At 43.2% G+C, this 26,410-nt stretch overlaps 1 protein-coding gene across 1 annotated transcript; it reads right to left on the minus strand.

Annotated features, from left to right (window-relative positions):
• Positions 1-2,441: 2,441 nt before the first annotated feature.
• On the minus strand, positions 2,442-26,161 carry Adsl (adenylosuccinate lyase). Its single transcript, XM_037430624.2, has 10 exons — positions 25,569-26,161; positions 22,458-22,661; positions 19,857-19,901; positions 19,335-19,414; positions 17,489-17,707; positions 14,253-14,343; positions 11,992-12,209; positions 6,225-6,405; positions 4,952-5,128; positions 2,442-2,660 (listed from the first exon to the last, which is right to left on the minus strand). Exons 1-10 carry the CDS (start codon positions 25,701-25,703, stop codon positions 2,574-2,576), a joined length of 1,437 nt encoding a protein of 478 aa, XP_037286521.2. The 5' UTR covers positions 25,704-26,161; the 3' UTR covers positions 2,442-2,573.
• Positions 26,162-26,410: the final 249 nt, after the last annotated feature.

Raw genomic sequence — 26,410 nt, forward strand, 5'->3', positions numbered from 1 at the left:
ATGCTCGAAAAGGCAAGTGTTTCCAACACTTTGCTAAGACAACACGGTGGTGGCACCTACCCGTGGCCTCGCGTTCTACACATTTATCACCTCAGAGATGGGCGTGCACGCCGTGCGCTTCATTTTTCAGGATAACTGCCAGATAGAGCTCATGTCTCACGTGTGACGTGACTTGATGCCCTCGTTTGCCTCCCCTGCACGCTCGAGGCACTCTAACGCAGCGCCTCCAGAATACCATTCGATTTTCTTGCGCAGAACATCAAATAAACGTTTTCTTCACTCTCTCCAGACTATCGTCCTTTGACGACATTTGCAGTGTAACATGCAGATACGGGGCCAATTTTTTCTTTCTATTTTCCTGCGCTTTGTAGCTGGGATGTGCAGGTTATATGCAGGTGTGGTTTATAAACGAAAAAAAAATATAACTTCTAAAGTACGAGGGGTTTACCTGTGCCTGGAACAGCACCATGTTACCATCATGCAAGAGTGGTTTTGTTTGTGTTTTACCTATGATTTTGGCTACCATTAATTTAGCATGACATGACCAAAAACAACCATTTATTTATCATGACATGACCAAAAATATGGAAGCTTCTTTGTTTGAGAACCATATTTCTCGTACGAGCAGGATATCGGTTCTCTTGAAAGTTCATAATCTTCAAAACTCTACACCAACGTGAGCTCAAAAGAATTGAACTTTCATGTTTCACCATGGTCCACAACGTGAACCCATCACCTTGGAGAAAAAGCGGAAGGTTAACCATATGCATTTTAGTTTTAGGACAAATATCGTAGTCGCACATAATCTTTGATACTCCATCCATTTTTCTGTTTCATAGTGCCGTTCTTCACTTTTGTAAACCTATTGCTGTCTATGTTGGATCCTATTAAAGCATGTCCTAACAAAACTATTCACTTGAATCGTCTGTTCCTCACTTCTCAGTCTTTTATCAATAGACCATGTAGCATTCTTGTTTTTTTTTTCCTTTTACCTTTAAAATGAGACTTTAAATGTTGCAATCTTCCCACTATAAATTTGGTACGTTAGTTCCACTAAATTTCACTCTTATATTTCTGTTTTTGAAGTTGCAGTTTTTAGATACATAATAATGGTGGTGATGAGGGGGGGTGGGACGGCACATCCCTGCAACTTTGACCTATCGGCCCCCCCCCCCCCCCCCTTAATTAACCCCCTAAAAGCAAACGGTCAAAACTTGATGCATAAGTTCTCACTGACCTGAATGACCATCGCTAACACTCACTTTAGAGTAATAAAATATTTTGCATCTAGCACGTGCATCCGGGATTTTTTTTTAATGATGCGATAGTGATGGCAAGTTGCATGGACAACAGCAGTAGCACACTCAACTTTTGCTCCAATAAATACCGCGCTTTGTATTGACTGTGTTTGTGGCTTGGGTAACCAGCAAGTCAAAAGCACGAAGAAGTAGCATTACTTGAGAGAGCATATGCTTAGGTGTATCTGTAATCCACGCAAAACTTTTTCAGCGCAACAGAAAACTCTGAATGAAAACGAATAACATGGACAGAGCACTATGTCCATGTCACTTCGTTCAGCCCTGCCTTGTTTAGTGCACAAAAAAAAAGACTCTTCAGCAGGTCTTTGAGCACTTCACAAGGTGAGACCCAGCGAGCCAGCAACATCAAGCGGAGATCGCCGCTATCTCTGCCGAGTAGCGGCCAGTGCGAAAACAGTAGAGGCCCTCATTAGGGCACGCGAGTCCCCCAACTATAGGCAATAAATAAGTTTGTTTCAATCCAATGTTACAAAGAAATATTTGGCAGTGAGAAGCACCAAAAGATAACAAATCAACTGCTTACATTGTAATGAAAATTAACAATCATTCATATGTGGATGAATCGCATTGAATAAACACACCAAATTTGTCAGCTGGTTTAATGACTGGGAAGCTAGTACCGAGCATACAAAAAAAGTTAAGAAAGCCTGGCATTAGGGGCACCAAGCTTGAAGGAAGTGCAGAGAGTCTTCATTTCTCTTTCCCTTCTAATTTTTTGTCTGTTTACTTCTCAGCACTGCGACTAACAGGGCTTCTCTGAAATAAATCTTTCTGTCTCGCTCTTTTTTTCCATCACTTCTTTGTGCCAATTTCTTTTTCTGCCTGTTTCCTTTATTTCTCTCTTTCTCTGTGCTCTTTATTTAGTTCACCAGAGTTACTATAACATCCCACCTCAAACAAATCAACGCACATGTTCAGAGAGCAAACCAGAGAGGATGGAGTAGAGGGCCAAAAAAAAAAAGCTTGTCCTAAATCACGATAGTTTTTGTTTACGAATAACAGGTCCCTCCGTGCTCAAACAGTTGTGTCATTAAAATACATTCAGAACAATAACAGCTTGTTCGCACAAATGACACCAGGCCACAGATGGCATAACGACACTTAAGACACACACACAGGTGATTAACAAATGCAGTAATATATTTAATTCTGGACGTACAAAATAACTTTTCTTTTTCATTCATAGAGTGAACAACGAATTTCCACCTTGCAGCTAACAAAGCCTCTGTGTCGACGGCCTTGACAACCCAGTCATCACAGTTGCACCTTGGCTTCGACGTTCATCTGTGCTTTGTACGGCTCCAGGGCTGGCATCACCTCCTTCTCGACAAACTCCTTCACCTGCGAAGAATGTAATACTTGTTTTTGCATTGATTACATGAGGCGTCTTCACATTTACAGCATGCCACTCTAGAAGTCACCTACACACACACACACAAACACGCACACCTTAACTACTTCCTATCCTGCTGGAAGTTTTAGTTGTTGCTGTCACTGTTACCTTTCTCGCATTGCGTGAAGCCACCTTGCAGTGAGTACAGTTAAAACCTCCTAACTTGACACAGATTATCTCAAAGAATAGAATAATTCAGACCTATTCCTTGGACCTGGCAGGCCAGTGTATTATTCAATGACATCGAATTCTTGTTACTTCGATCATATTTTGCCGCAACCTGTTTTGTTCGGACGATTCTTGGAATGCACTGAGCGTGAACCGCCCCATGCAGCACAAAAGAATAAACACAACGTTCGTGGATAACCGAACTGAGGCGGCACAGTCTACATCACCATTTGTCGTCAGTGCGAACCATGCATTAGCACTGGTAGCAGCATTTCGGGGTGATTTGGGGCTAATGCATTTCGGGTTAGTTGGGAGAGGGGGTCTTGAGTAGCGTTCACACCGTGAACAAGGTCACGAGTGGCGATACTTTTCCTTATAGGAACTATTAAGTAGGGTATTTATACTTAAATAAAGTGAAAGTACAGTCGAATCTCGATAATTCGAACTCGAAGGGGCCCGACAATTTGTTGGAATTAAAAAAAAGGTTCAAATTAATAAAAGCTAAATAAACGAAGGGCTCTCCATGCAGCAGCGCATGTGCATTGAGCTAGCACACAAGGGGGAAGTTTTAGAAGACTTACATTTATTCACAAATCACAAGACATCCGTTATTATGTGAAGTAATCGGTGATGCACGTCTGCACACATTTGCCTTGCAGCGAGTCAGTTCATTTCGCACGCAGCTTGCAAAGCATTTCTACTTAGGCTTCAGCATTCTCTTTGCAAGAGAAGTTGCGCGCAGAAATGTCTAGCGCCGACACTTTCTAACGATGACGACAAAAACGACTGCGGAGTGGAGCCTCCCGCTCTCCGCTATGCAGCCGAAGCATGGCCAGCATGTCACGAGAAAGGAGGAGCACCTCCACGCGAAGAGAAGCAGATCAACATTTGAGAGAAAACCAACACTTCACGGCAGCTTTTTTGTTTTCTCTCTCTTTGTGCGCGTCGTTGAAAGGAGAAGGGTTATGCGGCAGGAATGGGAAAGAGGGAAGCCTGGCACTGGCGCGTGAGAGACCCCCCCCCCCCCAACCCCCTCAAAGCGCAGACAGAGCCGTGCTCCCGCAAGGGGCAAGGGCTGCAAAAGATAGTTCCTTGTTCCTTCTCTTCAACCACACATTCATTTAACCCAGCGACAGCTTTTTTTTTTCCTCTCTTTCTTCACGCCAGGCGTTGGAAGGAGAAGGGTCTTTAAGTGGCAGGGACAGAAATGAGAGAAGCGTGACACGAGCGTGTCGCAGATCGGCATTTGAGAAAGAGCGAACATTCCACCGCAGCCTTTTCTTTCCTTTTCATTTCCAGGCACTGTGCCGTGCTCCCGACCGGGCTGCAGGAATTAGGTGTTTTTTTTCTCTTCTAACCACTACCACCACCAACATTTCCTTCGCGCGCAGCGTTGAGGTGTCGCAGATGCCACCGCTGGATTGGGCGGGGTGCTGAGAGCATTTTCGGAGCGCGGTATGTTCGAATTAACCGTCGGAAGTGCTTGAGTGTTTAATTACCGGGCGTTTTCGCCCACTGGAATACATATAGCTTTGACGGGACCTTATCGTGAGTTCAAACTAATCGAAAGTTCGAATTAAGCCTGTTTGAATTAATGGGATTCGACTGTATATTGATGTAATACTAGACACTTGTTTATTGTTTTCTTGATAATTTCGATAATTTGAAATTCGGTTTGTTTGTAGACGTTATTCCCCGTCCAATAAAAATCTAATTTAATGAGCTTTTACTGTACTTGGCATATAACTCGCAAGTCAACCTAGAGATGTCGTGAACCACTCTGCCAGGTAACCATCAAATGAATTCAGTATCAATGTTCACAGCCTCAAAAATTGATTGCACTCAAAATTTATTGAATGCAGCCGCAGAAAGTGTTTTATGCATGGTTTATGACCTCTTTAAGCTTGAAACTTTTTTTATCTTTTGCAATTCCTGGATTTTTTCGCAAGGACTATACGGTAACCCTTACACTTACAATTTATCTCGTCACTTGCATTTTCTTAAGTCCTCATCTCCAACTCGTGTGGCACAGCACCAGAATATCGAGGCAAGTGCATGCTTCATGACTCACCTGTTCAGGAGCTCTGCCAATGAACGACGATGGGTGCAGGAGCGAATCTAGCTGCTGATGAATTGGGGCAAAGTAGGGGTCATTCCGAATGCGCTCTACAAGGTCGTTGGCCAGGCCCTTCTCCTTGACCTGGGCGGCCGCCTGGTGCGACAGGACACGGATGCGCTCGTGACAGTCCTGGGAGAAAACAAAATTTGTCAGCTCGCCCCTGCGCCCAAAAAAAGACATTGCACAAACATTGGCGTGAAATTCGCAGCTAGGGGGGGGGGGTGCTCACTTGCCCTGCAAAGTTATTTTTGCCTCATGGCACTTGTACATCCTATGGGCCGACTTCACTTCAAGGCGCTAATGGTGGCATGTTAGCATAGTGCAAGGAATGGTGCTCTGTTCCCACGATGGCGCCACCTGGCAGCGAGGATTCCATGACACGTGCACGTGGATTCCTACTAACAATGAGTCGAATGCCAGGGTCGCCACATTTGTGATACACTGTGTGGCTTACGTTCCTTTGCATCCACCATGTTTTCAGCATTACCAGCGAGATAACGAAATGGCGCGCGGCGGCTCTGATCTCTCACGCGTACTTTGGCACGTGGAGAGGAGAATAGTGGACAATCTCTCTTGCACCCTTATCTCTCAGTGGGGAAGATTATACATCTTGGCTTGCACTGGAACGATTCTGTCGTAGTTACGGGGTGCACAAAGGTCACTGCAATCGTTGCACAGCCTTCGTTTGCGAAAAGGGTGAGCTTTTCTGTATCTGTGAGTACGTTTGGTGGATCATTTGTGTGTGAGAAACTCAGGGCACGTTTCGATCTTCTTGCCATTCTGTGCGTGACCGTCTAATTTGTTGCTATCGCGTTCATTGCTTCGCCTTTGCTGCAAAGCTGTGACTTTCTTTTAATGAGTTATTTGATTTGCGTCTTTCTCGATATTGCAGTCACGGACAAAATGATAATTTTTTGCTCAGAACCAACCATACCAATGCAGGCGCCCACACTCCCGCGAAGCTAACTCTAACGCTATAGCATTAAAATGTCACGCAAAGCTCTATCACAAGACCCAACTGTACCAATATTGTAACAAAAAGGCAAGTTCAGTTTTTTTTTTTTTTTTTTTTTTCAGAACAGCAGCTCACAAAGCTACGCAAGAACAAAAAAATAGATACAGCACTGCTTTTTCTTTTCTCCTGTCATGACTCTTTCCTCTCTTTCTTGTCTCATTGTTTTGTGCACTGTTTTTCTCCAGCAAATAAATAAATAAATAATTGTACCTGCCGGTTGCCACCAGCCTTGACCATGGCCATGATGACGTTCTCGGTGGCCATGAAGGGCAGCTCCTGACGGATGTGGGCTTTGATCACCTCGGGGTAGACGACCAGGCCCTCGCAGATGTTCTGCAGGGTGTTCAGCACCACATCCGCTGTGAGGAAGGCCTCACCCAGGCTGATGCGCCTACGCGAAAGGAAGAAGCGTTCAGGAAAAATGCATGTACTTCAACTGAAACAGGCTCTGGTTGGCTAGAGCCCAGATAAATGATCTTTCAAAGGGACACTACAGGGAAACAAAACTGTCAGAGGTCAATGCTTGAGAGTGCCTAAAATGTCATTATGATATTCATCAGCACTTTCGTAAAGAAGAAACTAAAGGGATACTGAACAGGAATTCGAAACCAGACACCGAAATTCTACCAAAACGGACACCAAAAGTCTACTGGGAAGGCATGATTGTCCCCATAAACAAAGTTCATTTCAACTATTTTCGAATAGTAGGCTGTATTTGTGGAAGATTGAGTGTGTGCGGCGGCTGCATGCTGGGGCGGGCTGTGATGTCTAATCCGGCACTGTTGATGCAGTGTGCTCATTTTCCCTTCCAAAAAAAAGAGCTTTGCCAGAGGGGAAAATGCAAGGGAAGGGAGGGGGGGAGGCAAAAAAACAAAACAAACGAAAGTGAAAACAGGACAAAGATTGTGCATTATAATCATATGACACTGAAGCCACATATGTGGCCCTAGCACTCCCACCAGAGGAGTCAGATGCATTGTCATCAGCGTGACACAATGGCACCTGAGCACATGTCGTTAGTTTGTGTTTTGTATAGGGGCCGTGCGCATCGTATCTGTTTACAGTAAAATGCAGCAAATTCTGATCGCCACTTTCATTATGGAAGTGCACGACAAAGGAAGGTCATTTTGCACACTAAATATAGATGTGTTATGTGTTTTATGTGTGCCTGAGGCTTGTGAGCGTGAGTAGCGTAAACGGAGATCTTCAGGTGCACTTTGTTAAGGAAAAGTTACTGCAGGTTCAAAATAATAGAATATCCATACCTCAAAGAAAAAAGAAAAGTTTGCAGACTTTCACAAGCAACTTGGCGTATATTGACTTTGTCAAGTTAATGGTACGCAATGGAGGCTTATGCAAAAGTGATAGCAAAGCCATTACAGCCTTTCAGAAGGTGAACAGCCAGAAAATTTTATTTTCTTTGAAGGAAGATTCAGCTTGTCTCTCCATGTTCATCTTTTTCTAATCATGAAACCAAGCTCTTGCTACAGTTGTAAAAACAGTAAGGTAAAAACAGGTTTTTACCTTACTATCTAATCAATTGTGCCAAGCATGGCATGCCCAATAGCAACCCTGTGCACAATCGGGAGGCCCTTACTGCACGCGTAATCCAAAAGCAGGCAAGAATTGACATTGTACCCGCTTGCCAGCCTCTGCGGCAATACGCGGCACCCCTGTTTCAACGAGAAGATGTCGACGAGGCGCTGAGTACCATATTTACTCGATTCTACCGCGCCCTCAATTGTAACGCGCACCCGGTTTCCATGATCAAAAAAAAGTAAGACATCGATTGCATCGAGCACCCATTTTTCTCGTTGGCCCGCATGATCACACTACTCGGGAAAAGCGACTCCTTTCGGAAACGTCCTCCATTTAAATATGAAATATGGGGGAAGCTTGTGCCCATCTGACATACAACAGAGCATTGCCGTCACTCTAGTTTTCCCGTGGCCCGATGTCAGCACGCAGACTTGCTTCGCCCCCTTCTTCTCAACGGTTGTGGTGCCAGGCATGTCGAAGTAAAGAGGCGTCTGATCGGCATTTCCGATTTGCCCAAGCAGGCAGCCGTTGTTGTGCCGCAAGTTAAGGACGAACCTCTGAAAGCTGTGAACCTTTTCATCGTACTCCTCCGGAAACTTTTCGCATATGCATGTTCCCCTTCGGAGGGAAAAGCCTTTTCTCTTCATAAAGTTAGTTTGCCAGCACCTGCTCGCTCTAAACTGGCTCTGCATTAGGCCTTTTTCTATGGCTAACTGCATAGCCCGCACTTGGAGCAGTTCTGTCGTCACGGGCCACTGTGCCGCCCGCTGCTCAAGCACATACTCACCGAGCAGCTCTTCAATTTGCGGAAACCGACCCTGCTGTGGTCCACTGAAGCCTTTGCATAAAGCTTCGCTGTCGACAATCTTCTGCTTTTGTTTCCGCCAGTCCCACATGCTCGTTTCGGGAACTCTGAACGACCGTGATGCAGCCTGATTTTCGTCTGTTTTTGCACACGCGATGACTTTTCTTTCAAAAGCGGCATCGTGGTGCACTCTTCGAGTTTTTGGAGTCGGACCTTCCATGCCATCGATGCTAATGCATTACAATATGACGAACTCCTCAGCACACGTACGAAGTGTCGCACATGGGAAACATAGGCAGAAATGGCCAACGCGTCATGCCGACACACGTAGGGGGCGGCCATTTTGGAAATGCCAATGGCAATAAAATGACCGTACTCATTTTTTTTCCGTACTCGATTCTAACGCGCATGCGATTTATGAATTCTCTTAATTGGAAAAAAGATGCGCGTTAGATTCGAGTATTTACGGTATTTAAAGGCTTAAACTTCTTAAGAAAGCTCTTTTTCTCCACACCGAACCGCCAGAGCCAGGAGGCGCCGTCTGGTCGGGAACAATGCGTTAGTTAAAGGAAGGATACACAGACCGCAGACATCCTAAAGGTGAAAAGGAGAAAATGAAGAGAGGGTGGGGGAAGGAAGAGTGAAAGGGGTGCCCGGGAGAGTCCACCTTATATTCTTTTTTTCTTTTTCTCTTTTTTCTTTCTTTTTTCCTCTTTCTTTCTCTCCCCCTCTGATTTAAGATTGTATAAAGCTGAGCACTAACAAACTGTACCCTCAATCCCGATGAAGGCCAGACTCTGGCTGAAACGTCCAAATAATTCACGTTGTGACTGCTCACGGAGGATCTACTTGACTACTTGCAACGCTACGGCCACTCAACCACCATGCCTGCCAATATATATATATATATATACGGGGAAGGATGGGCTAGCGTCCTCTTTCTGTGGAGTAAACATTGCCTCTCCGGCCGGCCGGGGTCGGCTCTGTGCGCGCTTATCTCCTGAGTGAAAAGGGGCAAGGAAGGGAGGCTTATAGCTGCCGCGCTATCGCGGAAATGATCAGCGCACGCGTTGTGCCGCCACAGCAGACGGGAGCTTCTACGGGCTGCACTCTCACCACGAAAAAACGGTGCCAAAAGTGTACATGGACCGGCCGTGTTCTCTTAGTTTTGTAGAGTTACGCAAGATTGGATGCTAGCCTTGCTTTGTGAAACATTCGAATATGCTGCTATCGCATTCACTGCTTCACGCTTTTGGCAAAACTGTGACTTTTTTTTTTCATCTTTCGTTTTCCTTCTCCGTGGTTGCAGCCTAGCACCACTAGACTCTGTTACTTGGAAGTGGCTCCGCATGCGATTTTTGTGGCACTAGAGAGTTTTAGCAAGTTAGAGAAAAATTTGGGGACTCCTAAGCTTTGCCTTTAAGTGTAGAACATCATAGTGATACTCTGTCCACAGTGCGGACTTCAAACACTTGGTGCATGATAGCTGCTCGAACTTGCTATGGGCCCCACTACATCGCCTTAAGGGAATAGGTGCAGTAATGAGTGTGCCTTTTGTAGAGGATGACTGGCTGTAAACAATGAAGACATTACGATAATCACATGTTCCGACACCCGATGGCAATGTACGCTTATATCATGCATTATTACTGCATTATATCATGTTGTACTGTGAAGCATGTATACAGGACATGCGTGTTTGTAAAGCATGAAAGTTAATTTCACTGAATTTGCAAGCAGAGGAAGTTATTTCCACCGTATTCACAAGCAGACGCGTGGCTGTGTGGTAGAACACCTGTTTGTTACACAAACCATACTGATTTTTTATTTTTTATTTTATTTGCATCTTTCTTGATTTTTCCGTCAAGAACTAGATGATGATATGTTAAAGCCTCGTTAATTCAGAGTCTCTGGAGCCATGAGAAAGCTTCAAATTAAGCAGGTTTTCGAATTAACAGAACCTACAAAAAGTGGGATGCAAGAAACTTAGGACTGTACAATGTAATCAGCGCTCGTCTTTTGTTGTGCCAGCTAGCTTGCGGCTCCGACGATTATGTTTTCCAGCAATACCTGGTCTTTATTTTGCCGTGAGCATGAAGGAATGGTGAGAATCCTTGCTGCCACCAGAAAAAAAAAATTGATTGATTTGTGGGGTTTAACGTCTCAAAACCACCATATGATTATGAGAGACGCCGTAGTGGAGGGCTCCGGAAATTTTGACGACCTGGGGTTCTTTAACGTGCACCCAAATCTGAGTACACGGGCCTACAACATTTCCGCCTCCATCGGAAATGCAGCCGCCACAGCCGGTATTTGATCCCGCGACCTGCGGGTCAGCAGCCGAGTGCCTTAGACACTAGACCACTGTGGCGGGGCAGAAAAAAAAAAAAAAGAAAAAGCTATTGTGATCGATCAAAATGAGTGCCTGAAAAAACAAGATATCTTCACTGCAACACAGTAGTGACACGCAAGCATGTCGGCTGCTCCTCGCTGCATTAGCACGTTATGGTGTGACCATTCACACATTCTTTCTGCTGTAATTATGAATTTAATAATGGCCAGTATGACGAAGCTCACTATGTATTTGGGGTGGAAAAAAAATTTTCTTTGAAACTTTCGAACTTAGTTTTCGAAGTAGGTGTTGCTGGAAAGGACTCCGTCAGCTGTGCAAAGGCCCGAATTGCTGGAGCAACCGGAAATCGGAGGTTCGCATACATCGCGATTTTCGCTAGACTGTCCTTCATTAATTTCTTTACAATCCCAGAAAGAATGGGTAAACTATGACCCACTGATGTGAGAAACATGCGATAAGCTGCCCGCATGTCATCACTGTGGTGCAGCGAAGCATGGCTCATTTTCCGCAGGTGCACGTTTCGGTTGACCAGGAGACCGTTTTTTTTTTTCTTCTTTTTTTGCGCTAAACGTAGCGAGGCTGGGGTACTTCAGCTGCCACTCATTAGTATGGCTATGTTGCGTTGCCTTGTAACTATTAAGAGCCATTGTTTCCGCGGATTTGCGGCGAAAACAGGATCTGGAACTGGCACATGGCACCCAAAGCTTTCGAATTAACCGGACTGCTGCCGGCCGCCGCTTCAAATTATCCACTCAAACTTACATTGCAAAATACGGCACCGCAGAAATGCTTCGAATTAAGCGAGATTTCAATATAAACGAGTTCGAGTTAATGGGGTTTTACTGTACTTCGCTCTCAACCAAGGACATCGGCATTCCTGCGAAACGAGCTCTTTAATGCAATCATGTTAATACCCTATGCACATACAATAAGGCAGTACGGTATCATTCCTCCTTTCCCACTTGTGCTTTTGCCATTGCTCATGCCAGTGCGTCTCTCAAACGAACGGTGTCAAGTCAACAATGGCGATTGCCGAAGCGTGACAACCCCACAGTAATTTTTGAAAAGCTTTCATGGTGTCGGGATACCTTCACTAGCAAAAGTTTGTCAACTGGAAAGAAGGAGCGGTATCGTCATATGGTAGCATATTTGCGCACCCTATTTCCGTAACTCGCTGAAACTTTCTACTATACTTGGTTGCCCACAGATTTTACTGGGAGCTTCACCACTATTTCGCTCTGTGGTACATACATGCACTACTGTGAAATATGCATACACACCGGTTGGCGCTGTCGTCAAGGGTGCGCTCCATCCACTGGGTGGCCTGCGTGGCGAGCGGGTCAGACACCAGTGCCATCAGGTGGCGCGAGAGGGCGCAGCACCGCTCGCTCCGCATTGGGTTGCGCTTGTACGGCATCGCGGATGAGCCGATCTGGGTCTTTTCAAAGGGCTCCTCAACTTCCTTCATGTGCGCCAGTAGGCGAAGGTCGGTGCAGATCTGTACGCAAGATTTAAAGCTCGACATAAGACAGAAATTCGTCTGGCTAGGTCGTATAATCAAACAAATAAGATTATAGGCAGTGACAATCAGCCTTGCTCGAAAAATGAGAACAGACCGCCTGAATTAGCCCACGGCACAACCTTGTGAGTCTGCAAGGAAGGTAAATTAAATTATTCTTGGCAGTGGTGGCTAAAAGAAGCACTACTTAGTTGTAGGATGTGAAGTGAATCTTTATCCTTAACCTAAAAAAAAAAATCGAATCCATTGCGCATCTTTCTACCGATAAACAGAGTCCGAAAATTGCCTGCGCGTGAACACTAACCCGAGACCGTGTCGCCAACAGCCTCCCATCAGAAAAGTCAAACACAGTGTCATCACTATCACATAATCACGAAAGACCATGAGTTTGCATAGAATGCCTTCGTGCACGACTGAGCTGTGCGTGTTGTAATTTATTGCCTTGTGAAGTGCAACTAGTGATGTCCTGTTATTACTATGGACGTTGAAGAAAAGTGAAAGTAATTTCACACGGTGAAATCAGCTGTGTTGTTCCCTTATGCGTGCGCAAGCCTGTGACTGCGAGTGTGCCAAAGGCAGGAGATCAGCTGTATGTCGACCAGGAAAAGTTTCCACGAACCGAAAACGTGAAAATATCAGCTTTTCGGGCGGCTGAAGCTACTCTATGTGGATAGAACTCGTCTATGTGGATAGAACTCGAGTTCTATCTCAGGTAAGTATGCACACAATCCCAGATACGTACGTATGACCTCGAATACGTACACACACAATCGAAGCGCATGCAGAAGTGCGTGAACTTCCGAGAGAATACATTTTTAATTCTAAGAAGAGATCCTCTCTCACTCTCTTCTTTTCTAATCATCAACCTAGGGGACGCCAGTTCATATTTTGCTCGCACTCGTGAATATTTGGTCGACGTTTGATTTGAGTGCAGGTGGTTGTTTCTTTTGGACATAATCTGGAAGTCGTCGTAAGATTCAGGGTCAGAGTAAAACTGCATTGTATAACAAAGGTATTTAATACATCGCTTCTATGGGGATTTTGCTGGGTCAAACTAATTTGTCATACTAAAATGCGGGTCGTCGCAAAGGCCGGAAAAATAAACTCGAAGTTCCACTATATGCAGATATCAGTGTGCCATGTACTGTAAGGGGGCCAAATTCCAAAAACATACAAGAGCCGTGTGGAGGAAAACGAACATCAAAGGCACAAGACCTTTAAGTTTACTCCCTGTATGTATGAAGAGAATGCTTGAGAGTTTTCAGACTAATTATTAAAATAACAAAGTAAGCAAATCACAGCAAATCAGAATATTCATAGGCACACACATCGCTCAATGAGCTCAGATTCTTCTACATTATTTACTATGGTGACACTGCAATCATTCTGCCGTCGTAAGAATGACAGGTAGTACACTCAAACCAAATTTTGCATCTGACACGAAAGTATGTTCAATATACCCGAAAATTCGTTATAAAATTCATTAAACTTCCGAAATTGGTTATTATAAATGAAAATTCGTTGCTATATCTATTGCAAGACTATTTTTTATTTACTTCATTATAACCGGTATTTCATTATATTTGGATTTGTTATATCAAGGTTTGAGTGTAGTACATAGATTTGCTTAGTTTTCGTGCTTGTGGCATGCAGTAGTGGCTTTATTTGTTGTTGTGTTTTGGCCTTTGCTTCAAATGGCTCGCAGTGAACCTTGCGAGCCAATTTGAACTGGTGAGCCTAAAAGGGCAGCATTACTTAGTTGGCGGTGCAGTGGGACTGCTGAACCTTTTGAATACTAATTAGTACCACTTTCAAAACTCTGAGAGCGACACAGAGCCAAAAGAACAGAGTTTAGGCGAATCCACGTACTACCGGCCATTCCCGTGAAGGCTGAAGAACCAGACACTCGCTTCAGATTTCTCTCTAGTACATTATTACGAATCTACACATGAAGTGACATCTTTGCATGAGGTTGACTTATATATAGAAGTGGAAAGTCCAAATTTTTCTCAGCGCGCTCACCTTGTGAACCGAGGCACCAAGGCTGGCAAGCGCCGCGAGGCAGTCGATGTCGACCTTGCGACTGTACGTCTGGCCACAAATTATGTACGCCCTGGAAAGCATGCAAAAAAAAAAGTCTGCAACGCTCCAGCGAAAGAGCTCAAAAATCGCCATCAGTGTTTGTGGCACTACCATTTGGTGGAAGAAGAAAGCTATTGGCAGAGAGAGAGAACCATTTTCTAGCAGTCTTGTTTTACCAACGCTCCACGCATCATGAGCTACGCAATGATTGGCCTGTCATGACAGCTCGCTCAGACATCGCAAGGTTTTATGCGCAACATCCCAATATGTTAGGAAAAATAACTTGACAGCGTTACTTTTTGGGTGAGTTGGAACAAGTCGGTCATAGTGGTGTTTGGCGCAAACACTATGAAGAAGAGATGAAGGAGCTGAATCTACATCTTTTCGCTTGTTTTTTATCTAGTATTTACACTAAACACTGGGCTTGTGCAAATATTCAAATGCTTTGAATATTCAAACGAGTATTGCTTTGTCCAAATTTGCTTTCAATTGAAATTGAAATTTTCGAAGTACACTCAAACCTCATTATAACAAAGTTGCATGTTACATGAAATTAGGTTTGTCATATCCAACTATTTGTTATAAAGGTTCGATACTAACACTAAATCTATTGCAAGAATATTTTTCATTTATTTCATTAAAAACCAGCTTTTCGTTATACCTGGGTTCATTATATCAAAGTTTGAGTGTATTCGAAACGAACAAATAAGTGCATTGTAGTCCACATGTACTCCCTGTGAAAGTGGTTTTACTGCAGTGAAGGGGTGCTGAAGCATGAAAACGCCTATTTAAATAAAATCCTCATTGCCGCAAAGGCCCACTTCAATTTAAATGAACATATTAGCCTCCCATTGATTCATCATTTCTTTAAGTTTAAAAGCTCCTTATACATGCTTATATGCTCCAAGCTAATAAATTTTTAAATGCAACATAATTTACAGGTTATCACTAGCGTTCTACTTTACAGTCAAATCCTGCACATTCCACTTTGTTTAAACAACAGGCCTTGTTTGAGTTTAAAAGATATATATACATTGTGTAGGTTAGGTGAAAAATACACCCATTTTTTTTTAAATTTATGTGACAAAATTGATTCGAAAATATTCGACCAAAATTCTTATTCGCTTTCGATTCACTTTGAACCTAAAGTTCACTATTCGCACGAGCCTACCAAAAACCAATATGACCGGTTAGGAAAGCTGGCAGAAGACATAGGCAACTGCATGCAACTGAAACACGGACTTCAATAAGCCACATTGTTAACCACACTGCCTTTTCTCTCTTTCTATCATTACCTCTCCCCCTTCCCCCTTTTTGTAGGCCTTTCACCACTCAAACCGACCAAACAGTGGTCTGCATGCGACAACCTCTAGGCAGCCACATGAGTGTTGCAGCCGACAAGAAGAAACGAAGCTCACACAACAGCTAGCGGGTACCACTTGCCATACCATGCTAGGTCCTTCTCTAATATTAAAGTCTTTCTTAGGATATTTGAACGTAGAAATATTGGTCCGTCTGTCATTCTGTCGGTATGTCAGACAACTCAGCAACACGACAGAACGCCCAGCTACCTTGAACTGGTGGCTGCGTTCATACTTGTGAGCACTTTCGATCAAAAAGCAAATATTATGCATATCTGAGGTGCAACATAAATACACAAGTATTCCGTGGGGTGTTCCTTTACTTAAAAATACACGGATACATAATTCTAAAGACCCCAATGTTTCTTAGCTGTGCTGAAAATGCGATGCTATGCACGAAAGAAGACTAGAAGACGACTGTTGTCTATCGACGACATTTGCAGTGAAGTGCGCAGACAAAGAGCCAATGTTTTGTCCTGTAAGCTTTTCATTTCTTTACGTGCAAAGGTGTGCGGGGTTAGGGTAGTTGGTATTACAGTTCAAGCAGGGTACCATGTTCTAATTTTCTGATGGAACCGCACTTCGATGTATCCAAATTGGTGTCTCTTAAAAAGGGGTTCAACTGCATTTCACAGGATGCATACAGCGCAAAGTCAAGTAGAAGACAGCAAAGAATTAGGAAGTGTCAAAGAGACTGTCCAACACTATTGAAGCGCCGTCTCGTTTGTGGGTTAGACAGAACGATGGCTGTGGATGAATGTAGCATAAGTATTATTTTAATCCCCCAATAAAATCGCTACATTTATGCAGACTACATGAACATGCGGTGTCACTCACTGTAACTATGGCGGGTGCAAATGAGAGAGAAGAAAGCAGGCCTTTGATCGAGTGAATATGACGTCAGAACCGATCATAATAACACATCTAAAAGAGATTATCTTTAATTTTTTTTTCACATGCTTTCCCATTGAACGCTGAATAGACATGGTTGCAACAACAATAAAATATTAGTAGTACGAAACATGACAGGCGTGCTGGCTGCTATTTTGCCTTTAGCTTTTTGCTTGTGTTGATGGGTCATTTATATGAAAGGCTTCTGCAGTTCTTTCTGTTGCTTTTGCACGTTGGCGAGCTGCCTCATTTGGCACATGTGCTTTCCCCCTTCAAGATCGAGGAATCCTTCTTTATAGTACCTTTTATGATAACGCAAAAACATGGTGTTTTAAAATAAGGTTGTTGTGCATCTTGAAAATACGGTAAGGGGTACTGTCTGCTTTATAGGCTGTGACCTCCGGGCATAAAGAAATTCGTGGAAGTTTGTTGTAGCGCAAAAGTTTTTACTGTGGTAACGACACAATCGCTATGCTCAATAGAATAGCAACAACGGGGTCTAAGCTTTTTCTACGTACGACCTTTGAACACGTTCTACTGGCGGAGCCTTGGAACACCAGTGGAGGGTGAATTAACTCTGCAAAAATAGAGTTGAGGGTAGGCATTTTTTCCTCAAGTACTTTGAATTTACCACGAATAACCTCGTACTGTGTACCTTGGCTGTTGCCATTATCACCGCATTAATTTGTCCATCTTTTAGTCTACGCAACTTGCCAGTAAAAAGTGGGGGCTTGAATAGTGTTGGAGGGCCCCCATGAAACCACAGAGATCTCGTCTCTGTCATTGTCATTCTAAGGCGTCCTCCATCTGCTCTCCATGAACATCACTATTCAAGAACTTCAAGCTCTAATCTAAGATCTTCTGAATATTCCTTTTCTCGCACACCTCCACAGACAGGAAGGTGAAAAGGATGCGGCCACGTACTTATCGAATCCGGCCATCTTGGTGACGAGCCTGTCGAGCTCCCGCACCTTGTCGTGGTCGCCCTCGAAGAGCTGCAGGAAGCTCGCCTGGGTGCCCGTGGTGCCCTTGACGCCACGGAAGCGCAGGTCGTCCTGCGCCCGCTTCAGGTTGCGCAGGTCCATCAGCAGGTCCTGCAACCACAGGCACGCCCGCTTGCCTACCGTTGTCAGCTGCGCGGGCCTGTGTGCAAGCCGCAGAGGAAAGAGCCACAAAGTGAAACTTGAGCAACACTGCATCGTTCTGCATTTGTACTATTTGTACAACTCAGCAAAAATAGCCTAGCGACCAGGCACCACCTTACCAGCGCCACATCATGCCCGTCAACACAGTCTTCTCCCATATATATTTTTTTTTTTCAGAGCATCGCTCCGGCGGCATTCCCATGATATGTGACAGTGCATATTATGCATTGCGAAATAACGTAACAATGAAGAAGTGTTTGAATCAAGAACTTGTTACCTCTAGCTCTTCGGCCCAACCAGACTCCCTTGAGGCAGAGTGGACCTTGCTAGCAAAATACATTCAGGAGCACAATTACCACACTTTCCCATTAAGAGCGAAGCTGTTCTTAGGTCGAGGCTTCCAGGTCCGGAGACCGACGTAGATCATAGCTGGACTTACCCATACAAAGTGGGTAAAACCCGCTATGGATATGTGCCACTTCTCCCACCACTCTCGTTACTCGCCAATACGCCCACTACTAACTACTACCACCACTTCCATCCCTCACTTCATCCCACTAGATTCCACTTCATTCAACATGATTGCACACCACCAGCCTCGCTGTTTCATCTGTTTCTGCCAGGCAGTGCTGGCTGGCTGTTTTCAGAGGCGAATCTCCCTAATGTCGAGGCTTGTTCGTTAGCCACACTGGCGCGCGGCGTAGCCGTGGCGACGATTACGTTGAAGACGATGATCACGGATGACTCGCTCGCGCAGTATATGACGTCTCGACATGCTCTACGATGCATTTCGTATGAATGGAAGCAACCGACAACGACCAGGGGAAGGTGCACACACCTTCTCTTTGCCCAACTTCAGGCTAGGTATATGATACGACAAAGTAATAATAGTGAAGGCAAAACAAAATTCTCAGCTCGACACAACATACCAGTTCTGACCAATAAACATTGCAAATAACTGTACTCCACTTTGTCACTCATTTACACGCGCGAGTGTTCAATGTCACAGGTGATTCACGATAACACCGAACGATCCTACTGCATCGCCCATTCATCATTGTTCACTTCGTCGATACGCCGCGGTTTTTTTACACTCGCTCATGTCCGGTCTGTCCAACACAAGTGCTGGCCTTTCGCAAGTGTATATGCACTCGAATATTTGTTTACCGATTCGCCATGCTTCGGAAAAAGCTCTATGAAATAGCTAGAATCACCACACGTACATCTCGAGTGGTCGTCCAATCATCTGGTTCACACGCCACTAATTTTACAACACGCATAGGTGGTGCTGTTTCCGCAAACTGCCGACATGAGAGGCCCTTTTGTGCCCATCTTGTAAAAGCCAGGGCAAAAATATTTTAATAAAGTTAAAATAACCTAAATGAGTTACATACTGGTTATTAAAACATTCTTGAAAGGAATATTTCAATAAATAGTATGTAACTCATTTAGGTTATGTAACTCATTTAGGTTATTTATATAATGAGTGTGCGACTTTATAATTAACAGCCTTTAAAAAGCTAGAGCGAGAGAAAGTGGTCATAGTTAATTCAGTAACACTAAACACACAATTAAACCACTCATGACTTTTTTTTCTTTCACTTATTCGAATAGCTTTCACTTACTGAAAGTGCGTGAACCCGAGCGTCGGAAGCGTGGAGTACTCGGTCGCAAACTTTGAAAGCCGCTGGATACAGCGAGCAAGCTGCGGAAAAACAAAAAGAAGAAAATATGAATTAGTGCAGATACACCTGAAAATCACTCCACAAAATAAATTTAAATTGCGAATTAACAAATGAGTCCCAACGAACAAATTCACATGGTTGTGGTGGTTAATAAATCAGCATAATTTCGCCTTTGTTTCCAAGAAAGCAGTACAGGCTTGCTGCACAGCTTATGAATTGATTGACTGATTGATTTGTTCACCGATTTTTAAATTGCAGAGTACACCACAGCCCCTTTGAGATATTCTTGTAGGGGTCCTAACTTTAACAATGAACATATATTATCATCTGGCATGAGCAAGAAAAACTGCGTGCATGTGTGAGAGAGAGCTAAAAAGAAGCAGTACAATACCAGTACATTCACGAATAGAGTTTAGAGTCTACAAAACATGTCATTCTAATACCCCACAGGCATTCACTCACCTTCGGCATGAGGATTCCAAAGGCTTCCTTCAGTAGGATTAAATCCTGCAGCAGAAGCAAGCACCCAGTTACACATAAGCCACACCGCCGCAAACCACCGCATAATAAAAAAAAGAAATAAAATCGATTCAAGCACGCGTGTACACTGCTACAGCTGGGGATGCTTCATAAGCACCTGAGAGTTCCTGTCTTCTTACAAGCAGCAGCCCTAGCATCTCGTAGTCAATAGAAACATCACACAAGTGCGTATCGTCTAACAAGATCATGTGGACCGCATGATATAGATACAGTTACAATAATAACATTAGGCCAAACACATACACTGTATTATGCTTGCATGAGACATCTCTGGCTTTCTTTAAAAGAAGTACAACCATAAACAGAGCTTGCAACGCATTAATGTTATTAAAGTAGCAGCCCATAATTTGAGCTATTTGTAATATTTATCAACAATGCCATAAATTTTATAAAGTATGCTTTGCAAATACTGTTCAAAGCATTTATATATCTGCTACTACGCGAGCTTTGAAATTCATTTTCAAACTCCATGAAATGCGTCGTCGAAAGGAAGGCGAATGAATGCATTTTGAACGTTGCTGTTAGCATTAACCTGTAAAGTTGTAATGAGATGCATAATATGCACTTCTTTTTTTGTGTATGGTATCTCAATACGCTATGTCGGACCAGTTGGTGCATCGTTACTTGAAAGACGTTGTGCAAGCTTGAAAATGAGAAGAACAAAGAAGAGACGCTATTGGCACTCTTTCTGTACCTTCTTCGTTCTTCTGGATTTCAAGCTTGCGCCACGTCTTTCCAAGTGGTGTCTCAGGTTTGTAGCACACAAGCAAACTTGAAATACCACAAACAAGCAACCTACTCTGCCTCTGTCAGTTTCGCCTGGTTGAGAACTAGTCTGTAAGAACCAGTGTTTGAAGCAAGTACTACTTCACCAGCATCCCAGTTCACCACCGCAACACTATATTCAAAAACATGATGATGACATATGATGCCTTCTTGCTAAAAATTAATTTTCCATGAAGTCTGACCAGACATTTAATAAAAGCGAAAATCTCTGAACACTCACATTTAGTACGGTTGGCAGGTGTGTATTTTCTACATATTTATACTGATACATAAGTAGTAAGACATGGACTAGACAAAAGAAAACCAAATAAATAATGTGTGCAGTCTGCACAAGTGGCACATTGTTGGAACCATCAGCGTTTGACATAGAAAAGCATCGCAAGTACACTCAAACCTTGATATAACGAACCTGGATACAAAAATTGAAATATTCGTAATAACGAAGTAAATAAAATATATAGTTCTGTAAAAAATATAGTGTTATAAATAAACTTTTATAAATAATTTTCGAATATAAGAGACTTATTTTTGTGTCAGATGCAACTTGTTATAATGAGGTTTGAGAGTAACGCCAAGCTTTTGCAAGGGATGCTGCTAAGTTTTTGCTAGTACTACTGCGTATGGCCAGGCTTCACCATTCCTCTGTAGTCTCTATCGACTTCCCACACTACGCTCGTGACACATCGTTTTGGCGGGAACACTTCTCGTGTACAGTTGTGCGATGTTACGCACGCGTTGTGGGTCACGTAAGTGTCATGTTACATTACTTTTAGCACCGCCACTATTTGTTACGCGACATTGAGTGATTTTAGTTCTGTGACTAATTGTCACATGATGTAACGAGACTTTCAATCATAGAAAGGACACATCTTCATACTCGTTGTATTCCATGCCAAACTAATCAGCGCGCATTGAAGCATAAGTTGAAAAGAACATAACGAGCGCACCAATTCATGATGATGATTATTTCTGTTCGCACAACTGCATACAACGAAAAGGCTCAAGAAACACTAAAGAATAAACGATTTTTTGTGTACACTCAAACTTCAATATAACGAAACCAATATAACAAAATATCGGCTATAGTTAAGTAAACAAATAATAGTCTTGCAACACATACAGTGTTAGGATTATACCTTTATAACAAATTTTCATATACAACAAACTTATTTTCGTGTAAGATGCAACTTCGTTATAATGAGGTGTGAGTGTGTTAGTAAAATACAATTTGACAACCCTGAAAACACCGGTTTTAGTGCAACACGAAGCTTAATTAAGCGCGAAAACGCGCGGCTGGAGATGCCACCTCGAGATTTCCACACCAAACAGAGTGACGTCGTAGATCTTGAAAGCATCATCTGGGTCGTACATAGCTTCTAATCGATAAAGATCAAGTACATTTTCATCTGACGATGCCACAAACCTGGAATATGAAGTTTCAGAAAATTTTATTGAGGTAATGTCACAAAAACATGAAAAATACACTTTGAAATTTTTGACATCACGTGTGGAGATTTCAGCGCAAGATTTAAAAATGAAACTTCAACTTTGATTTCTTCTGCTAATTATGAACTTATCATAGTCAAACGTAAATTCCTGCACACAAGAAAACCAATTCTGGGCTATTCCAAGATATGAAGCACCTGCAATGAAATTAGTGCTTCCAATTGAGAATGCAAGGTTGGAGGGTCAAACTGAGATGACAAGCTTGCACACCAGCAACAGTGCGTCACTGACCGTGTTGTCACCAACGTAGCAGGAGGTGGCGCCCAGGTGGATGATGGGCGCCGCTTTGGGGCACTGCTTGGCAAAGACGTGCACATGGGCCATCACGTCGTGGCGCGTCAGCCGTTCTTCGTCGGCCGCTGCCGCGAAATCAATCTCGTCCACGTGCTGCTGCATTTCCTTGATCTGCTCGTCGGTGATGGGGAGACCCAAGGACTGCGCACGAGGGAACCAATCAATCCACTGGGTGATTGGCTCTTTGATCCACCAAACGATAGGTTTCCGGACTTGAAATCTCCATGGGCACTAATTCGTAGTGTCCTGTCTTTGAATGCTATCGATTTCATTTTCCGTTAGGCAAGCTGTTCCTGCTACACTCTTATTTGGCCGTGCACACGAACGACCGATTTTAGCTGCACTTTCAAGTTTTTGGTTTCGTCTATATGTTCAGGTCTCACAGTTAAGTTGTCATTTTTTTTTTTCATTATATTACACATGATCATTGCATACTGTAAACTTGTTTCTCTTGCTTTTGCTATGATCTTATATATCCTGTCCTTGCATGTTGTCCTTCCTGCTATGGTAAGCAAATGATGGGCAGTACTAATACACAAACCTCAACATACCGAACATGGATATAACAAAATATTGGTTATAACGAAGTAAATGAAATATAGTATTGCAGTACATACAGCCTTAGGAATAATTTTTACAACAAATTTTAAGATATAACGAACTTAGTTTCTTTCCTATTACAGTGCAACTTTGTTCTAATGAAATTTGAGTCTAAATGCCAATTTTGGGACTAATATTCGCAATAGGCCATATAAGACCGGGACAACAGCATATGCGCTACTAACTGTGGCTGAATTGTAGCTAATACATAAGTTGCTGTGAAGACAGAAGGTCAGAAAGCCCGAGACCAAAATAGAGAAAAACCACAGGGAATGTCGCAATAAGAAGCAAACACAATGACACATTTGCATGGCATATTTGACAGGGCATCCCAAGATAATTTTTCCCTGTGTGTATTTGGCAATGCATACCAGTCTAATCCAGCATTACACTCAAAGCACGATATAACAAGCCGGGATGTAACAAAATAACGGTTATAATAAAGTAGTGTAACGAAGTATTACGAATAGCCTTGGAATAGATATGGTGTCATAATATACCTTTAAACGAATTTTCGGATATAACAAAGTTATTTTGCTGCAAGATGCAGCTTCGTTGTGATGAGGTTTGAGTGTAAAGCAAGAGAACTGGGTCTGTGAGCATCAACTGGGATATGAAATGTGAAATGTGCAGTCGGTGTTTTTTATTGTGCCTTTTTAAATATACATAGAAATTAAAATTTGACTAAGCACAGAATGTGTGTCCCATGTCTTCATAGAAAAAACTGTATCAACAGCTTAAAACACACGCACCAGCAGATGTTGCCCGTAAGCGTTGCCTGAAAAAATGAAGTACGCCTTCACTATCGCTTCATGTTAAACACAGCCCTGGTTTGAGGGAAATTCACTGTTCTGAGCAGCCCTGGTCATTGCATTTAAGCACAATAGCAAATTATATCATGGTTGGTTGGTACATATCCGTATAAGAAACATAAATCTACAATAGACAAGCAGGGCATTCTGAATTGCACTATCTAACTTCTCTTACTTTGTAGACATAAAGTTTGCCCCCCCCCCCCCAAACCATGAGGAAGAAAAACAAAAATTAAAGGTCATGAAAACCTATGTCATGCAAAAACTAACACACAGTGAACTTGTATTAAGCTTTGTGCTAACAGAACCAAACAAAGGTAAAATGTCTAGAACATATGGAACAGAATTTTATAGGTCAAGCGTCTATCACATCATACAAGGAATTCACTTTCTTGCAGAGCACTTGATTAACACCCAATGATGATGTGCCACGTCAGTTGGGTTTCATTAGCATAAAGCTTGATACTAGTTTACAATGTTATTAGCACTTCAATGATCAACATTATTTTGACTTTTTTTTTTCTTGGTGGTGGCTTGCATTATTCTTCAAGTCACTTCTGTATTGAAGAAGATTTCAGTGCATTTCATTTCTATCAAACTAGTTATAAATTTGCACCCATGGTGACTCTTATCCATGTTTGTGTTGCACAGCCAGTCGTGATTTATGGAACTCATAAAAAAAATTAAGAATCGCAGTTCCACATGCCACAACCATGACATAAGTGAGATTTGCCATAGTTGTACGATAAAGAATTAATTTCATCCACCCGGAGGAAAATTGTGCTCATACTTGAATGCACAATCCATCAAAATTCAGCCATTATGGCTGGGAATCAAACATACACTCTCATATGATAATAAGGCCACAGCTACTGTAATGCCTGATGTTTTAGTTAAGCTTCAGTTAAACAAGTGCATTTAACAGACTGTCATATGCGCAGGCTTGATTCTTAAAGTGTTGGCAGCAAAGATGTTGTGAGAGAGCATACTGCAAATGTTCAGCAGTAAGTGGTGTATGTGACATGTTTATGATTCGCATGGAGTTCAGTTTTGACACAAGCATGTTCACATATATCCGTGCAACCATTATCATCATCAGCCTGACTACGCCCACTGAAGGGCAAAGGCATTTAACGAAAGTATTAAAAGGCATTTATCATGCACGATATATAGCGTGCGCTCTTCACCGCTGTAAAATAACAAGTTCAGTTACGACAAACTTGTCCTTTAAAACGAAAGATTTCTGTACATGTTTTAGTTTCCCTCATTCCGCGATTCTTTATGAAATGTGGACCTCGTTTTTTGGAGTTCTAGCTGAATCACAAATTCCTCGGCGCGTGGGCACCCTGACATTGAAGCTTGCTAAACTTAAGCACGACTTTAACGACTTGGTAGACGTAGGCACTGTTCTGCTTGCGTGTAGCGAGCCCGAGAATCACCACTCACGCAGCGCAGTGAAGAGAACACCGCTCTCCGCAGTGTGCAATCTTATCGGACAATCTGGACAAGCAGCACAAAACAGTCTGCTCATGCAGAGTTCGTCTGCTACGGGATTAGGCGGGCCAGTTACTACACGACTAGCAGTGTTTACCGCTGCCAACACGTTTTGCACGAAAACGTTTTCGCGCGGTTGTACCTTCTCGGCAGTGGCCAGGTAGATCCACAACTTTCTCCAGGTCGAGAACTTCTTCTGGTCGCTCCACAGGAAAGACATCTCCGGGCTGGCATAGCGCGATGACAGCGGAGTCTGGTACTTGGTGTACGCGCTCATGATGGCACGGGTGTGCTTGCAAAAAAAGTTCGGAATGCGCGAATCAACTTTTTGATGTGGACAGGGCGAGATGTTTAGCTCTTCTTCGCCGCTACCTCTTCAGATGACCTTCCGAGGCGTAGCACGCCTCCTTCGTCTTCCTCCTCGCCGGTCTGGCGTTCGGTATCTTATCGCAGCCGCGACATGGCGAGTGTTCCGACGAGTCTGACGACTCCGTCGCTACACAATCCTCAGATTTATTGCCGCCGGCATCCGCTGCTGTAGGAAGCACCTCCGTGCGTCTGTAGCGGCCTTGGTCTATCTGCCGCTGTAATTATAATTTCAATCAGCTACGCTAGGTGCGAGCCCGCTGCGCGGGATTCAAAAGCGGTGCGTGGGTTGACCACTTGAAATAAGGGAAGCGCTCGGGCCGCATGAATAAAATAGGCTGTATTAACAGCTGGACGGATCACCAGTTTCGTACGAGTACTTAAATTTCCTTTCTCTATAACGTGAACTATTAAGTAAAAAAAAAAAACAAGGCGGTCGTGACGTAGTTGTGATGCGTGTGGCGCTTGTTGCAGCATAAAAGAGCATAGCCTTAGTGATTTGTAATTATTACTGAATAAAAAACAAATATTTGCAGACAGTTTAAAAGTTTGATGTTCCATTAAACAATATTTTCAAAAATATTGTTTTCTTTTAACAAATTTTTTAAGTTTTGTAAC

The sequence above is a fragment of the Rhipicephalus microplus genome, chromosome 7 (assembly GCF_043290135.1).
Source record: "Rhipicephalus microplus isolate Deutch F79 chromosome 7, USDA_Rmic, whole genome shotgun sequence".
NCBI lineage: Eukaryota > Metazoa > Arthropoda > Arachnida > Ixodida > Ixodidae > Rhipicephalus > Rhipicephalus microplus.

Bases quoted from the DNA above. Each gene is read 5' to 3' on its own strand.
- Adsl (XM_037430624.2), bottom strand. From the start codon at position 25,703: ATGAGCGCGTACACCAAGTACCAGACTCCGCTGTCATCGCGCTATGCC. The intron at 14,344-17,488 runs GTACGTGGCCGC...CATGCTTTCCAG, and splicing joins AAGATGGCCGGATTCGATAA to GGCGTACATAATTTGTGGCC. The intron at 5,129-6,224 runs GTACAATTATTT...GTTTTCTCCCAG, and splicing joins AGGCTGGTGGCAACCGGCAG to GACTGTCACGAGCGCATCCG.